The 18,168-nt window shown below is 40.8% G+C and overlaps 1 protein-coding gene across 4 annotated transcripts in view; it reads right to left on the bottom strand.

Annotated features, from left to right (window-relative positions):
* marchf5 (membrane-associated ring finger (C3HC4) 5) overlaps positions 1-18,168 on the bottom strand; it is a 44,158-nt gene that overhangs the window by 3,339 nt on the left and 22,651 nt on the right. Inside the window, exons 2-6 of one of the 4 annotated variants that reach the window (XM_053621702.1) lie at positions 12,041-12,243; positions 3,161-3,205; positions 2,657-2,787; positions 2,380-2,563; positions 516-682 (exon numbers count right to left, since the gene is read on the bottom strand). In XM_053621702.1, coding sequence (XP_053477677.1) covers positions 516-682; positions 2,380-2,563; positions 2,657-2,787; positions 3,161-3,205; positions 12,041-12,243 — 730 coding nt within the window. Of the gene's footprint in view, positions 1-515; positions 701-2,379; positions 2,564-2,656; positions 2,788-3,160; positions 3,206-12,040; positions 12,244-18,168 lie in introns of all 4 variants that reach the window. The other 3 variants (XM_053621701.1, XM_053621703.1, XM_053621704.1) reach the window with 3 other exon arrangements.

Genomic DNA, 18,168 nt, shown 5'->3' with positions numbered 1-18,168 from the left:
AAAAAGGGGCCAAAAGTTTTCCATTCGATTAATTGTAGAAAATAAATCGGGTCAATTAATCGATTATGGAAATAATCATTAGTTGCAGCCCTAATATTAAAACAAGTGCATGAAAATAAACCTGTGGTTTCAGGTGCAGCTGGAACTACTGTCAGATCTGCTGTTATGGAAAACCAACACCATTGTACCCAATCAGAATTGAGAATTAATCGGTACTCTGGTATACATCCAAGTTGCTTTTCTGAGAGTTACATTATCACTATTTTCACAACACTAACCAAAAAGTAGCTGACCAATTGTCTTTCACTAGCAAAACTGACCACTGCATGATGGCGCATTGTGACAATTTCCTCTAGTATCCCCATGATGTCATTTTATATGCCATGTTGTTCATCCTTATTGCATTCGCATGGAAGAGATCTTTGAGACTCAAACAAGTCCAATGGTCCTTATTTACTACCACCAGATGAGCATTTAAAAAAAAAAAAGAAAAGAAGTAAAGGTTAGCTGTATACCAGGATGGTCCTCTGCAGGTTGGAGTTGACTCTGCTGAACATGAGCTTGCCCACGATGGTGGCGATGGTGGGAAACACCAGCGCTCCACACAGGATCCGAGTAGCTGATACGTGATCGGCTAACGGACTCGCCTCAGCAGGGATTCTGGGAACTGGACAACCAATACCTGCAAAACAAGGGTGGTCTGGACTCAAAATAAATAAAGCATCAACAGCTAGAGGATGGATTCACAGATGGTGCTAATTATAATTATGCTTTTGAAAATACTGTAAGTGAACTTGCCCAAATACCCACGCTGCAATACTCAAGTGTATATACACATATACATATATATGAGAGGTCTGATGATGTGTGTGGAGATAAAAAGTGCTGACATCTAGGCAGTGTAACTGTACAACAGCACTGTACAATTAACAGAATGTGATTCATTTTCTATATCAGCACAGCTTAGACTGTAATGCCGCCTGTCAATCAAATGATAAGTTTATATTAAATGGTAGTAATGTGTTATTGTTTCTATAGCAACAGCTCATTCACAGGGACTTGTATGGTGGATGATCTACACAATCAAGGGCCAATCATCAACAGATTTAAAAATAATTCTTGGTTATTTAACAAACATTGATATGGTGAAGCTTTCTGTTGAGGGGACGTTTATTTAACAATTATAAAAGCTTTCTGTTTTGTGGTAACGAACACGACATTTTAGAACGTTAAATGTAACTATATAAGAATTTCCCATGATCCGTTGTTCATTTGTAAATTACATTTTGGAATCTGTGACAAATCACTGTGGCATAAGAGGAATAAAACTCTAGGACCTGCTGTTCTAGGAAAAGTAATTCCCCTTCATGTCAGGCCACATCACACCACACTGTGCTTGATTGTTTTCCTCCAACAGCACAACCAGTCATGTTTTAAGCATTATTTATTAGATTACTCATTCTTCTTCATCATAATATTATTATTATTCATAACCCACATATTTTATTATACACACTCTACAGTATGTAAGAGTAAGTAAACTTGTGGGGTGAACTGAAGAGGAGAGCCCACTAGCATGGACCTCGAAATGTGAAGGATCTGGAGAGATTCTCTATGGAGGAAAGGTCTCAGATTCCTTGCCATGTATTCTCCAACCTCATCAGGCATTATAGGAGAAGACTCCGCTGTTATCTTGGCAAAGGGAGGTAGCACAAAGTATTGACTAAAAGGGTGCCAATAATTGTTGCACACTTATATTTACCAAATCATTTTTTTAATATATAAATCTGTGTTTTGTTTGCAATTGTTTGATATCCATGAGAGCAGAGTATTTTTGTGAATTCTTTTAACAAAAGAACAAAAGATTAAACAATAATGATAAATTTTTTGCTCATATTTACCAAGGGTGCCAATATTAGTGGAGGGACTGTATGAGGTCAGATGGTATTTTTGGCTCATACTGTACATTTCATATAAATGCATGAATAATTGATTTGCTCCCTTGACATTTTCCTTAAACAAATCAATGCAAAACTCCTTCACAGTTGAGATCTGATGGCTGATTTCGAGAAACCTGGGCTGTTTTAGTCCACGTGACACACAGCAAATCATTTCCCGTCAAACACTTATACGATCTGCACAGCACTGTAATGGAAATAGTCAGCAAGAGCTAATGCAGCAGTCTTCCACCAGGCTGCTCTCACGTGATTAGTCCAGACAGAGATTGTGAAGAGAGATTAATCTTATAGTCCCGAGCGGCACGTTTGGGGTTCAGCGCTCTTCCAGATGCAGTGTTTCATACAGCACTCCCCAGCACACACATTCTGTAAGCTACGGCAAGAAAGACACTCAAACAGAAGGCATGGATGGGACTCTAACCTGGGAAGATGCTGTTGAGGATCTGTAGCTTGTTGGAATACTTCCTCCACAGTCGCAGCACGTAGTCCTCCCAGCGGATCATCTTTCCCAGGATGAGCATGACTGGGATGGTGGGCAGGCCGATAAGGAGGAACAGCGGATCGGCCCTCTCCATCACGTCCAGCCCCTCCTTATGGCCAACCACCTGTCAGAACAAAAACCGAGAAATCCGTTAAATCCTGCACATTCTTTCTCCCTGAATGTGAATTTAAACAGGTGTTTATCCGTGTGCGCTCACCTGCATCACTGTGACGGCTCCGTACGTTACCGCAGTCCAGTAGATGGAGCCCACCATGATGCCAGCTGCAGCAAACGGGCATGCCTTGGAGATGAGCCTGTCTGCCAGGTCCAGCACATACACAATGGGCCCTGCACAGAGGGAGACAGAGAGAGACAGAGTTAGCTCTATTTCTTTCTTAAAAACTCTACAGCAAAGACCTTTACTAAACAAACGCATGATGCAGGGTTTTTACGGTGTTCATTTACAGTTCATTACAAATTACTTAGACGAACACTGACTGGACGATGAGTCCACTACATCAGTATTAAAAGGACAGGTTTAGCACCACTGGTATTATTATATAAAGGACTTGAAGAGAAAAGGAAGAATCAGATGACTGGGCATAAAAGGGTCTACCTCTCCAGCAGAGGGCGGCAAATCATTTTCTGGTGCTTAGCACTTGGCGCATGCTCAGAAGATTCCCTTCTCATTGTTTACTTGTTCACCTGATGTTAAACTTACTTGATAAACTCAAGCTCGACTGCACAGTTCTTACATAATCCAAACCTGGGGGAAAATACAATCAGAATTTAAAACGAATGGTGCAGCACTGAGGCTGGGAACAGAACACAAGTATCACCACCACTATATATTACTATGTAATAAGCTAGAGAGCTATGGCATTTTCACGTGAACTGATCACATGAATATCAGGCAGTCTCACTACTGCATTCTAACCCTAAACTAATGGTTTATAACTCTGCCCTGCATAGTTTGCATTTTCCTGTTGTAGCAAAACCGATTAGAAATATTAACGCACTAATTAATGCAAATTATCGTCCTTCCTGAAGGGATGTGGGTGTGTTGGAGCACATTAAGAAAAAATTTGTTTGCCATTCAGATACAGATTACAGATACATTGCACGGTGATGACTTGGCAATTGGGGAACTGTGAGACACTTGTTTCTCTCTAAATTCCACACACACAATGAACAGTGAATTGCTTCAAATGGAATGTAAATTGACCGGTACTGACTTGCAACAAGGCTGAAGTTGATTGACTGCTGCTCCTTGATTGTGTATTATTACTTTGCAATCTATGCAGTTATAAAAGCCAGTGGAAAACCACGATCGCAATGAAAGTCACAGACACTCATCGATACCAGTGGCTGGAAAATCCCATAATGCTAAAAGCATAGATTTACAGTACTTTATGAAGGAAGGATGCATTCATCTCAGCATTAATGAATTCAGAGCTACAATCTATATCCTTCAATTTCTGTCTCTTCCTCTCTGGCCCCCATTCTAGATCAGCTCAGTAAGACATATGCCTTGTTACCAGCAGGCAGCCGGATTGTCTCCCTTTACCTGAACACATTTATAACCTCTTCATATGCTTTATAATAAATAAATAAATAAAAAGGGGGAGGGGTGTCTTGCCTTCTTTTCACATATAGGATAAGCAAAGTTAGCTGTGAAAAGGGTGCTGAAAGTTGTCAAAGCATTTAAGTAAGGGTTTAACTCCTCAGCAAAATGTTTCAGTAGCACCATTTTCAAAACTGAACGTATTTGAGGCAGGAAGAAAAGAATCATTTTTCAGCCAGTATAAAAGCAAGGACATGATGTGATTTACTGAAGGACAGAGCTGTTAACACAGACCGGTTTGAATGAAACTCCGGCTGCTCCTTCCCTTTAAAAAGCAGATTGTGTGGCACTGTTACCATGGCACCGCAGACTGGCAAGGAAAAAACCAAGCATTCCCGACACTGGTGAGCGCCTCCCTTTCAGTTAATATCCTTCTTTTCTCATACAATGGTGACAAAATGCCCTGCAGTGTCGACTCCACTCACATTGCAGGTTTAAACAAGTGGTTTCCAAGTACTGTCTACAGTGCTGCAATGACGGCTACCCTCACCGTCAGCCACAGTAAGAACACAAACATTTTCCTCATGTCTAAGTGGCTAATTATGAGCGTTTACCAAGAGTGTTCAAATAAACCGACTACTGCCATGAGTCACTTAATATATTGCTACTGGCACTGTAACTTGGGAAACTATGAAAGCATGTGATTCAAAGAGGAAGAGGCCTTTATTGAATGATCTTAAAACAAAAACAAAAAAAAAAACCAGCTTGTGAATTTGAATGAGCAAACCTGTACTAGGAAACAGTGAAACATGGACACTCAAACACCCAAAACTAACACTGTGTCCTCAATCTGTAATGTTAATGCGCTCAGAGGAAAAAAAAAAAAAAACCTTAAAATTTAATCTCCTAAGTATTTCTGAGCTTGGAGAGCCTTTGCATTTAGACATTACCAATGCAGCCACTTTGCAGGGCAGTGCTTTAAGCCATACCTGCCTGTGCCAAGCTCATCAATATCCCACACTAGAAGATCTATCCATCTCTGATGACGGTGCTGGAATCGTTGCTTCTTTCTCAGTGTCTAAGCATTACAGCATGGCATTGTGGGGAGGCTGGGGGTGGGAGTCCTCCCTAATGGCTATTGGAAAAAGGAAAAGCTGAGCCATTTGTTTCTACTGCCGGCCATAGAATCCATAATTAAAATAATTTTTAAAAGCGGGTGCAAAGTGAGCCACCCTGAGCTCCCGGTCTGATGGAAAAAGTGTTTCCAGCCGCTCTGTGCCAGCAGCTGGCTTTCTACAAAAACTTTTTGTCCCTGATGTTGGCCACCTGACGACAGCTACAGGAAACCGCAATGCCTTTTTTTTTTTTAGTCTTACCTAAAGCCTAAGCTTAACCTGACCAAAAATATGGCCAAGTAATGAAACATAAATGTGAGGAAGAAAAAAATCGTTTGTTTCACAGAAGAATCCACATCAATGTTGGGCCCTTAATTCAGTCTTAAAACTTAGGCACAGTTCACCTTGAAACATGGAAACATTGTGAGACTTCAGTCAGTCTCGTTTTTAAAAAGCCATTAAATAGAACGGCACTCAGAAAATCGATACAGCTGGCCACTGAGGTGGAGTGTACCTTTCTTTAGTCAGAAGACCTAAAGCCACGGTTCTTGAACTTTTTGAAGCCAATAAATTTCACGCACCCCCTCCAAACATAATCCAACTATTTCAATATTAGGCTCATTATCTAAATGTGTACAGTAATAGTTTGCCCATTTATTTCAGCCATAGAGTGTTCTATAACTGAATTTTCCACTGGCAATTCTTGCAGATCCACTTGTTTTTGGGTTATAAAGGTTTGCATTAAACCCATTCAATTCAAGTGAGGAGTCAAATAGGGTAATAACCAGAAGAACTCTAAGATAATTACTTTTGATCATTTCAGTGATGTGCGCTGCAATAGAGTAAATAAATATATCACAGACACACTGGTCCAGTTTCATACACCCTACTATAAGAAGCGGTGAACTAGAGAATGTAGTGTACCTTTAAAATTAATTTGCACAAAGTTAAGGGCTTTAAAGGCTACTGTACTTCCTTAGGTGGCTTGCTCTCGAGGTTCCTCAAGAGAACAAACATACCTATATAGTACCTTTTTATTTCACAATATAGGGTAATGCATAGGAACTTGGTACACATGAAGTGTGTGTGTAAACTGATGTGAAGAAAGTGAAAGCATCTCTGGACCTGCGGCAGGGCATTTGCCAACGAGGTGTCCTACTTTGGTATTCCACACTGCTGCACAAACTCAAAACATCACTGTAGAACTGTCTACAGTGGAATGAGGTTCATTTGGTACATACCGTTTTAGAAACCAAGTGGTTTAGAAATACCTAAAAATAAATAAATTCTCTACATTTTTATACGTGCAATAACTGCTGCATGTGTGCCATCTCCAGTAATTTCTCACTCAGCATAGAGTTAATGTATCATGTATCCTTGGAGCAGTAATAAAGCATAAAGCTGACAGCGCTAGATGCAGTCCTTTCTCTTACTGTCAGCACTCTGATCAGTAAGCTCAGCTGTGTTTGCTGATTGCTCAAGATCTGTCCTCATCCTACTCGACCTCTCTGCTGCCTTTGACATGGAGAATCATCAGATCCTCCTGTCAACTCTCTCCAGCTTAGGAATCACCGGAGCGGCTCTGCGCTGCGTGGAATCCTCTCTCTCAGACGGATCCTTCCAGGTATTGTGGAGGGGAGGGGTTTCTGAAACTCAGCAACTTGGGTTCTCCAAGGATCAGTTCTGGGTCCACTGCTCTTTTCTATTTATACTACATCTCTGGGGCCTGTGATTGAGTCTCACGGCTTCTCAATCAACGCTATGCTGAGGACACCCAGCTCTAATTGTCCTTCCAGTCTGATGATCCATGTGTCTAGGCACGCATCTCCGCCTGCCGGTCTGACATCTCAAACTGGAAGAGGGAACGCCATCTTAAGCTCAAATTGGCAAAACCTAAGCTTCTCGTCACCCCTGCCTGCCAACCACAACCTTATCGCACAGCTTGGCTCAACCACACTTAAGCCAAACAGGACAGACAAAAACCTTGGGGTGACTTTCAATAACAACTTGACATTTAGAGACCACATTTCAACAACTGCACTATCCTGTATGTTAATTCTGTACAACATCAAGAAAGTCAGACCCTTTACTGAACAGGCTACACAGCCACTGGTTCAGGCTCTTATCTCGAAACTGGACTAGTACAACACACTACTCCTTGGCTATCCAGCCAGCTCCATCGAAACCCTTCAGATGATTCAGAATGCAGCAGCATGCCTTGTTTCAACCAGCCCAATAGTACCCATGTCACACCTCTCTTCATCTCCTTCCGCTGGCTTCCTGGAGCCGCCCGTATCACATTCAAGGCCTTGATGCTCATGTGCAAGACCTTGTCTGGAACAGCACCTCCCTAGCTTAACACTTTCCTTGAGGCTTAGAGTCCCTCCTGCAATCTGCGATCAGTTAACAGCCTATGCCTGGTAGTGCCTACACAGCAAGGCATGAGGTCCCTGTCCAGAACCACCAACTGACTGTCCCTCAGTGGTGGAATGAATTTACATCCTCAATTCGGACAGCAGAACTGTCCATCTTCAAAAAACGGCTAAAGACCCACCTCTTCCATGAACACTTAACTAACCCCTAACTTGCCAAACCAGACTTGTATATATTTTTAAAAATAATAATAATTCTGCACTTACACTTCTACTCTGCGCACTTTGCTCCTCTAGAACTCAATTATAAATCTTGTACATTAGCACTACTTGTATTATTCTCCACTTGATAGATCGCTTTGCTTGTATTTCCTCATTTGTAAGTCGCTTTGGATAAAAGCGTCTGCTAAATGAATAAATGTAAATGATTACATGGGTGTTGCTGATTATTTTTAGGCTTAGGATTTAAGTGGTTCATCAGATCTACAGTATTTCCATATAGCGACTAAGCAGGAGGTGGACTTGTTTGCTGGGATTCTTCTTGTAGTACGAGTCCATTATCCTTCCTTGCCCTCTCTTCAAGAGCATCTGACTAAAAACAACTAAGGTGAGCAAAATAATTACGCCCTGTCAGACTGACTGCTTTAAGATCGCTCTTCTTTACTAATAGCTCATCACAGACAGTACGACTCAATTGCAGTCAGCATCTTCTCTCATTAAACATGACTGTCTGTTCTTTCATTTGTGTCCATCCACTGTGTACTACTGCACAGCAACAGAAAATCTCCTTTAAATGCATCTCAAGTCCCAAATCAAATATTCGCTTGCAGACATTCAAGCCAGAATGTTTGAAGAAGGAAATGTTTAGTGGCTTGGGAAAGCTTAAGTTTATATTTAAAAAAAAACAAAACAAAAAAAACCCAACAACAACAACAAAAAAAACCTGAGACAAAGAGATTTGTGCCCATTCTGTCTCCCTCCCACTGCCGCCTTTCTTTTGCAAGGTGAATGGAGCACACATGCAGTGCAATTTCACAGCTGGCCACAGATGAGGAGGTGAAATGATAGACAGCATTATCCAGAAATAAACCATCATGAGCCCGACACAGCCAGACAAGTGGACATGAACAAAGGAAATGGAGAGCGAACAAAAAGAAGGGTTTTAGTAAGGCAGTCTGAAGGTTATTCAGTCCATTTGCATAGAGGCACAAAGACTGTCTGCAACACATGGGGATAAAAATTGATGGAGAAAAATCACTGAGACTGGCAAGGAGACTACTTGAGAGTGGGAGATTAATGGAATCAGACACGACATCTGTTCACTACAGAATAAAATTCCCAGTTTGGATTGACACAGATATGGGAAAAGAACATTCTCTTCCGAAGCACTAGTGGATTTTTTATATATCTATCTCAGTAATCAATGATATACTTCCATGTAAACGCATTATAATGTGTTTAAATAAATAAAAGAAAATTAAAAAAGGAATAGCACAATAAAGGATCAATATAACCACAAATATGAGCTAATTAGAACATCCCTACATGAGTCCTATAACCTTGGTACATATCTTAAGATCAATCATTTAGCTGTGTGTAAGGGACAGTGGAAAAACAAAGAGAGAGCAAGAGAGAGAGAGATACATGGAAAAAGACAGAAAAAAGGACAGGGACAGAGAGACAGTGAGAGACAAACACAGAGAGAGAGAAACATTAAAAAAGAAACACAGAGAGAGAGAGAGAGAGAGAGAGAGAGAGAGAGAGGAAAGAGAGAGAAAAAGATAGACAGACAACAAGTTAAACAGTGTGACAGAATGACCAGACTGTTCATTAGCTGCAGGTGTAAGTTGTATCCAGCAGATACAGTACATCATGTTGGGCTGCACAGCAAAAGCACTATAAATAGCTCACTGCCTGTTTACTGCCACAGCGCGCGCACACACACACACACACACACACACACACACACACACACACACACACACACACACACACACACACACACACACACACACACACACACACACACACACACACACACACACACACACACACACTGTTTACTGGTCATGGCTTACCCTGACCAGGAGCTGCCAATAACATCAAAACAGCAGCAGGTGGATTAAGCAACCTCGCCTCAAGCTCTATAATTTCCTGTTCTAACGCAACGATAATCCATCAAAAATAGCTCACCTGTGTGTGTCACATACGCAGTCGGATTTTGAAAGTGAGTGCTAACAGGTATATTGGTTGTTTGTTATGGACCAGAGACAGCTACAGACCTTGTTGTGTCAGCAAGGCTTCACCAACACAAAAGATGACTCTTTCCTAGGAAGCTTCCTTGTTCCTGAAAGCATTCTGACATGAACCATCTTCGCTGAGGAATCAAACCGAGACAATGAAGGAAAATGAGGGAAAAGCCACCACAGGAACAGAAGAACTGAATAACATGGAAAGTCACAGTTTGATTGAAGTTGAAAGGAAGAGGATTGGAGAACAAGCGGGCTGCACCATGTGGACAGAATTCCTCACAAAGGATAAGGAAATGAGGCAGTGGAGCATACACAGACCTCTTTAATCGCCAATGACCTCCCTGTGGGAAAGACCCTGGACCCACAGTGGTAGAGATTAGGGGTTCATAACATAGCAATCTCTAATTTTGCAATCTCTCACTATGCTGCGGTGCTGTAATCGCAAGTGGCCACTGGCATTATTCTTAAAAGTTGGGAGGCTATACGTGTAATCTGTCCACTCTTCATATTTTGTTGTTTTTTTTCCCCCCTGGAAGCTGTGCTTTATACTCGACACATCCTGATAGTATCATAGGACATGTCTTTTTTCTCTCAAACATTCCTCCCCTGCCCTTGTAATAAGATTTGCAAGGTGAATTTACCACGTCCGTGTCACTCCAGTCCACTGCCAAAAGAATTGAGTTGCAGTGTATGTTTACTCGTTGTATTTGTGTAGGTCTCCAAGGTGACTTTTCTTCCTTCCCACCAAATAGCTAATGTGCATCATGAATGCTGAAAATGAAAACGTATTCTTCCTTATAGTCATCTATGACCATGTTTCACGGGGCTATAAATATGAGGTGAGAGAGAAATGATTAGTTACCCAGTAATGTATTTTGTATACAGTGTTTTAGCCAGCTTTGGCCTTGAATCAGGGGCTACAGGCTCTGTAAGTAAGTATGTGTAGATTGGAGGTTTTTACACAACATGCTAATGTAACTAGAGGTTTGACCGATATATCGCCAATATTAATTATTGGCATTGGCCAATAAATCTTCCCATTCGGCCAATATGTAACAAGCCAGACTTTTGATGCCATATAGTGCATTCTTCCTTATACGTGCTAATTAGATCATTACATTTCCTCATATGCGGATGTTTTTTTCCCTGTCGGATCTTGAGTGGTCAGATCTTATAAAATCTTTTGGTAGTTTCAGGACATACAATTAATTGGCAGAAGAGTGAATTCATGTCACTAAGTGCCGATCTTGATACTGAATTCTTGTACAATCTCCCTTTCAAAATCACAGACAGACTTAAATATCTTGGTGTTGTTCTGCCCAAAAACCCTAAACTAATTTTTAGGTTGAATTTTCTTCAGAAGTTGGAGGATCTAAAGATAGACACTGGCAAACGGAGGACTCTTCCTCTTGCTAAAATAGGCCGTATAAACGCTGTTAAAATGGTCTCTCTGCCTTAGATTTTTAATCTCTCTTTCAAAACCTACCTATTTTTTTGACAAAGGCTTTTTTCAAAACATTAGATTCAATAATCCTCCTTTTATCTGGGGTTTTAAAGCTCATAGAATATATATATTAAAAAAATAAATAAATAAAAAAAAATAACCTACAGAAACCAAATGGAAAAGGTGGGCTAGGGCTACCTTGCTTCTTACATTACTACTGGGCAGTGAATGCGAGGGCCGTGGTTTATTGGCAGGAGGATTATAAAATAGGAATCTCGACTGATGCCCCCCCCCCGAGCTACAACTGAAAAAAAAATGGTGTTAAAAACAGTTCACTTCCAGCACTTCTCTTTTCAGCTCCTGGATCGTCTCGATCTGTTTAAGGTGGATAAATCTATTGTTTCAAACTGCCTGAAAATATGGCACCAAATTAAGAAGGGCTGCTATTTCTGCCCCAGTATATATTGAAATCGCACATTACCGTATCATGGCTGACCCTGTACTCTGACCACAGCTTCCTGACAGGCTGGAGTATGCGAAGAAAAGAATTTCACTGTGCTCTACTGTATACGTGACCAATAAAGACTCAATCATTATATACACATATATACATTTTATCAGCAATTTGTATGTGCATGTTTTCCAAATGCATTTTTTTTTCTTTTGCTTTTGTTCTAAAGTGAAAAATTCTAATAAATAAATAAAATACTCATCAAGAAGAAACACACAACCCCAACCCCTCCCAAAAAACCCCATCCCAAGTTAAAAGGGACTACTTAACAAATGCACATCTATGTAATGTCTTGTGCTCTTTGAGTTTGGAGGTTAAAAAGCAGTAGCAGCGTAACACGTACCCAGCTTGGGGAAGACAATGAGGTACTCTGCGTTGCACTGGGGACAGGCCACGCGTGCTGTGCTGTTGCCTCGCTGCTTCTCGTCTACCCAGCGCTGCAGGCAGGTTTGGTGCACCCACTTGGTAGAGCCACGGCATCGGCATGGCCGCACCCACTCAGCAGTGCGGTCATCCTCATCTGTGGCGAAACACACCCAGCAACTCCTGCACAACAGAGGGGTAGAGAACAATAAGAAACATACATTGTCAGTTTCTATCATCTCAAAATGTTCCATTTCTGAGTACAACAGTTAAAGCAGGGACTGATTTGTCTGGAAATAGTTGCAATCTTGAAGACATGTCCCCAACACAATTTAGGGACTTCATTTTCTGTTGAATAACAAAACAAATTTCAAGGTTATACCAGTAATTTTCTAGTAGTAGTAAGTGTTTGAAACGAACTACACAACAGAGTACTGAAAGGGGAAAAATTAAAATGCCTGTGAATCACTATTGCCATTTATTATGAATAAACCCTAGATAATTGTAGCACTACACACCCAGTTTGTGAGGAGAGGGAAAAGTACTGTCTTATGGGTGTGTTGGTATTTTGGCTCGGCTCCAGATGCACATTAGCTTGAAAAACTCAGTAGAATTTGACCCTAGTCCTAACAGCACATTACAAAATGACATATTTCAAAGAAGCTTAGCAAAATTTGCATTTTTAATTCATGAAAATTATTGGAAAAGGTGTACTGTCCGTCTTTTCCACCTTTGAACACAACAATTTGTTTCAGAACAAGGTATGAGTGAGAAATACAAGGTGTTGGTCTGCTGTACCAATAAAGCAAAGTCACCTTACAAAACCAGAAAAAAGGAGTGAAGTAATAGCTCACTTTTATATGAGTGATTGGAACACTGAAAAGAGACCATCATTGCCACCTGCCTGCTTAAAAAACAAACAAACAAGGAAAATAAGAATAAAAGGAATGAGCAAGAGAGGGAGGGAGGCAGAACGAAAAAGACGACAGAATGAGAGCAAGACTCATTACAGAGCAGCGGTGGAAGGACAGCCCCGCATTCTGCGTCAGTGACTAAGCACAAGTTCAAAAATATCATTAGCTCAGCATCGCAAAAAGAAACTCAAAGTGAAAAACAAGAAGAAAGAGGGGACTAAAATGAACATTCAAAGGAAAGCCTATTAAACTCATCATGGCAGCTTTGGCCAGCAATGTGGCTTGCCACTTCATCAATACAATTTCCTGCCTTCTAAACAAAGAATAGAGGTTATACAATCAATCCAATGAGTAAAAAACCCGCCAAAATAACCACAAAAGCACAGCTATTTTGCATTTCACACTTTGCACAGTGAGGCACAATAGAGTGGTGCAGGGATGATGTCATTTTGTACCAGAACCCGGAAATTAGCATCACACTGGGTCCCTCGACAAAAACCCAACAGGATTTCCCCATACATTTACAGTATTTGGCAGAAGCCATCACCAGAGCGACTTCCATTTCTCTCATTTATACAACTGAGCAGTTGAGGGTTAAGGGTCTTGCTCAAGGACCCTGCAGTGACAGCTCTGATGTGAACTCACGACCTTCCGATCAGTAGGCCAACATCTTAACCACTGAGCTATCACTGCCCCATAGGCTTTTGGATTATCGCAAAACATCTGATCAACAAAAGTTAACAAAACTAGTATGTTTTGTCCATCAAGATCATTTTCACAAACGAACACAACTTTTATGTAGTTGGAAACCTAATTACAATCGCCGGAAATGAACAGCTAACCGTATGCTATAAACGAACTACACCACGGTCGCTCGACTTCAACGTCACCATCACCAAGCTTCCGACAAGTTTTCCAAACTTGATTTAAAAACATTTTCCATAATACAGATTTACTCTGTAGATGAACCTTCATCCATGTTTTTTTTGGGAATTGTGCACAGCATACCTGCACCAGTTTATCTGCAAAGTTTTTTCCTGTTTGGCGTGATGACGTTTAATGTCCCCGACAACATCTGTAGTTAAATTTAGCAACTTGTTAGCAACCACCTTTTTCAATACACATAAAAGCTTTTTTAAAATTCATGAGTGGGGTATTACTGGTGTATTGCATGTTGTAGAATAAAAACGTGAAAATATTTTGAGCTTGTGTTCACCACAGACCTGATTTCAGGCTTTTAACCAAAATCCCAATTAAAAAAAACCCATCGACTTCGGGACGATGGAAACGGAAGGGCTAAAATGCTAACTCATTTCTGGGTTTTGGCGTACAAAATGACGTCATCCCTGCACCACTCCATTTCCAAGAAGCTGAAGACATGAACACCTCTTCTGTACAGAGTAGCAATGAGTCAGAGATTGGACAAGCCCTCAGGTGTCACACCCCAACACAAATTCCCATGTTGCTTGTTGTGGGGAACCCAGAGGTAACTTCCATTGCTTACCATTTTATTGCCTCTTTAGCCCTTTTTTTTTTTAATCTACAAACCTACACATTACACAGCCATAACATTTTACCGAACAGATTGAATAAAAGGTACAGAAGGCTGTTTACTGAGTAGGAACGTTTAACGTCTCTGGCAATCCAAAGAAAAAAAAATGAGAACAGGCTCTAATAAGTAAACTAATAACAACAAAAAATTAAGTATGGAAGTTTACAGAGAAAATAAAAAAAATAGAATAAAAAAAATCAATGTTTAATTGCTTTTAACATGCATAGACAATATAGTGCTATAGACAATAGAAACAAAAAATGATCCATACCCATACTAACATTGTGTGTCACCGCTGATTCATATCAAACCCTGTCCTACCCATCTTTCACCGTTACTGCACTCATGATCCCTAACGGACAATAGGCTGCTCATTATCGCGATGATGTCATAGCTTCACTGTTGGTTACAGTGCATGATTTGATGATTACCACTGACATTTTCAAAATTCTGATTAAAATGCATTTCTATTTATTACTGTCTACCTATGCTTTTTTTTTTTTAACCTAATCAAGTTCCTTACTCCAGTGTCTCACCCCTTCTGTATCTGGCTGCAACTCACCCAAAATTTCACAAGCCCCTCGATCATTCAGCCTCCGTTTCTCAGCACAGGGACACGGGCTGCTTTGAAATCTTTGGCTGTAATCTGTTACTGCTGTAAACACATTACATTTCTACCTCTGCTGCCACTACCTGCATGTTCATATCCTTGTCATGCCAATGAAGGACAACATGGCACTGCTGCCAACCAAACAACCGTCAGTTTTTGGCTGAGCAATGTTGCACACTGCCGCACTCGATTTCTTTTTGGCTCATCGTCTTTCCTTGTAGCCACTTTCTCTTTCAGCTTATAATGACAACATTATACTGACAAAAGTAATATTATACTGTTAAATGTAAAAGACTGTTCGTAACTAAACTGTTAGTTTAAGGCAGTGGTGGCTGAAAGGTTAAGGCTCTTGGTTACTGATCAGATGGTCGGGGGTTCAGGCTCCAGCTCTGCCAAGCTGCCACTGTTGGGCCCTTGAGCAAGGCCCTTAACCCTCTCTGCTCCAGGGGTGCTGTATCATGGCTGACCCTGCACTCTGACCACAACCTCCTAACATGCTGGGATATGTGAATTTTCTGTACTGTAACGTATGTGTGACAAAGGTTACTTCTAATATTTTTCTAAGAAAGAACAATCATTAAGGGATTTAATCCGCCCCCCAGTTTTTATTATAAGCTCAAGGATGTGCAAAGACATTCTCGTACAAAGAATTTGTAATGTTTTTAAATGGTTGATTAACATGGTCAGTGATTATTTTAGACTAGGTTATTATTGTTATTATTATTATTATTATTATTATTATATCACAATTACAAACCACAACACCCTACTGCTCATATAATGCACATATTCTAAACAGCATGTTTGATTAACCCAATTCTTCTTAGACAAAAGGCACAAACATGTGATAAATACTACACTATACTACTCAATAAGGCTAACCAGGTACCACTACATTTGTGTTACTGACTGCTAGCTACAGGAATTTTACCATAATCACCACCTGTCAGCAAGCGACCCTGTTTCAGTCCATCATGTCCCTTCTGTGTGCTGGCAGCCCAGTTTTCCAAGAGCTGTTTATTTTCATGCTCGCAGTCACATTTAGATTCCCATTCCCTTAATTACACTGAACCGTGATATTTGCATTTGGTATTTCACTGGTTCACTGCAACAGTGATTCATCTCCACTGTGTACACAATCTCCGCCTAAACAATAATTACTAGAGAGCGTGGGAGCAGAAAACTCGAATCCAAGTAAATGATGTGACATCTGCTGATAGGCAGTAAGGCAGACGTTATTTTGAGCTCCTCATGACCCCAATTAAGAGGAAAGCATCCAATATGCAGAACACCTCGATTAATGATTACACATCGCTGGATGGGTTTAAAAATAACAGCGTGAATGCGCATCACATCTTAAAAATAAAGAAACTTTGACTTGTTAGATTTAATCAATTTGAAATAAATTTAACAAAGAATATTAAATCCAACTGACAGAGAAAAACAAGTGGCATAAGTAAAACCTGCACCAGGAACGAGGGGAGAGATATTATATTATATATATTATATGATTTTGTACGTTTGCCCACTGACAAAGAAATGATCATTCTATAATTTTAATGGTAGATTTATTTGAACAGTGAGAGACAGAATAACAGCAAAAAAAAAAAAACCAGAAAAACGCATGTCAAAAATGTTATAAATTGATTTGCATTTTAATGAGGGAAATATATATTTGACCCCTCTGCAAAACATGACTTAGTACTTGGTGGCAAAACCCTTGTTGGCAATCACAGGTCAAACGTTTCTTGTAGTTGGCCACCAGGTTTGCACACATCTCAGGAGGGATTTTGTCCCACTCCTCTTTGCAGATCTTCTCCAAATCATTAAGGTTTCGAGGCTGACGTTTGGCAACTTGAACCTTCAGCTCCCTCCACAGATTTTGTATGGGATTAAGGTCTGAAGACTGGCTAGGCCACTCCAGGACCTTAATGTGCTTCTTCTTGAGCCACTGCTTTGTTGCCTTGGCCGTGTGTTTTGGGTCATTGTCATGCCGGAATACCCATCCACGACCCATTTTCAATCCCCTGGCTGAGGGAAGGAGATTCTCACCCAAGATTTGACGGTACATGGCCCCGTCCATCGTCCCTTTGATGCGGTGAAGTTGTCCTGTCCTCTTAGCAGAAAAACACCCCCAAAGCATAATGTTTCCACCTCCACGTTTGACGGTGGGGATGGTGTTCTTTGGGTCATAGGCAGCATTCCTCCTCCTCCAAACACGGCGAGGTGAGTTGATGCCAAAGAGCTCCATTTTGGTCTCATCTGACCACAACACTTTCACCCAGTTGTCCTCTCAATCATTCAGATGTTCATTGGCAAACTTCAGACGGGCATGTATATGTGCTTTCTTGAGCAGGGCGCTGCAGGATTTCAGTCCTTCACGGCATAGTGTGTTACCAATTGTTTTCTTGGTGACTATGGTCCCAGCTGCCTTGAGATCATTGACAAGATCCTCCCATGTAGTTCTGGGCTGATTCCTCACTGTTCTCATGATCATTGCAACTCCACGAGGTGAGATCTTGCATGGAGCCCCAGGCCGAGGGAGATCGACAGTTCTTTTGTGTTTCTTCCATTTGCGAATAATCGCACCAACTGTTGTCACCTTCTCACCAAGCTGCTTGGCAATGGTCTCGTAGCCCATTTCAGACTTGTGTAGGTCTACAATCTTGTCCCTGACATCCTTGGAGAGCTTTTTGGTCTTGGCCATGGTGGAGAGTTTGGAATCTGATTGATTGATTGCTTCTGTGGACAGGTGTCTTTTATACAGGTAACAAGCTGAGATTAGGAGCACTCCCTTTAAGAGTGTGCTCCTAATCTCAGCTCGTTACCTGTATAAAAGACACCTGGGAGCCAGAAATCTTTCTGATTGAGAGGGGGTCAAATACCTATTTCCCTCATTAAAATGCAAATCAATTTATAACATTTTTGACATGCGTTTTTCTGGATTTTCTTGTTGTTATTCTGTCTCTCACTGTTCAAATAAATCTACCATTGAACTTATAGACTGGTCATTTCTTTGTCAGTGGGTAAAC

This window comes from Ictalurus furcatus, chromosome 3 (assembly GCF_023375685.1).
Source record: "Ictalurus furcatus strain D&B chromosome 3, Billie_1.0, whole genome shotgun sequence".
In the NCBI taxonomy this organism is placed as follows: domain Eukaryota; kingdom Metazoa; phylum Chordata; class Actinopteri; order Siluriformes; family Ictaluridae; genus Ictalurus; species Ictalurus furcatus.
Note: the sequence above shows the minus strand (reverse complement) of the source record. Positions and strands in the feature narration are given on the sequence as shown.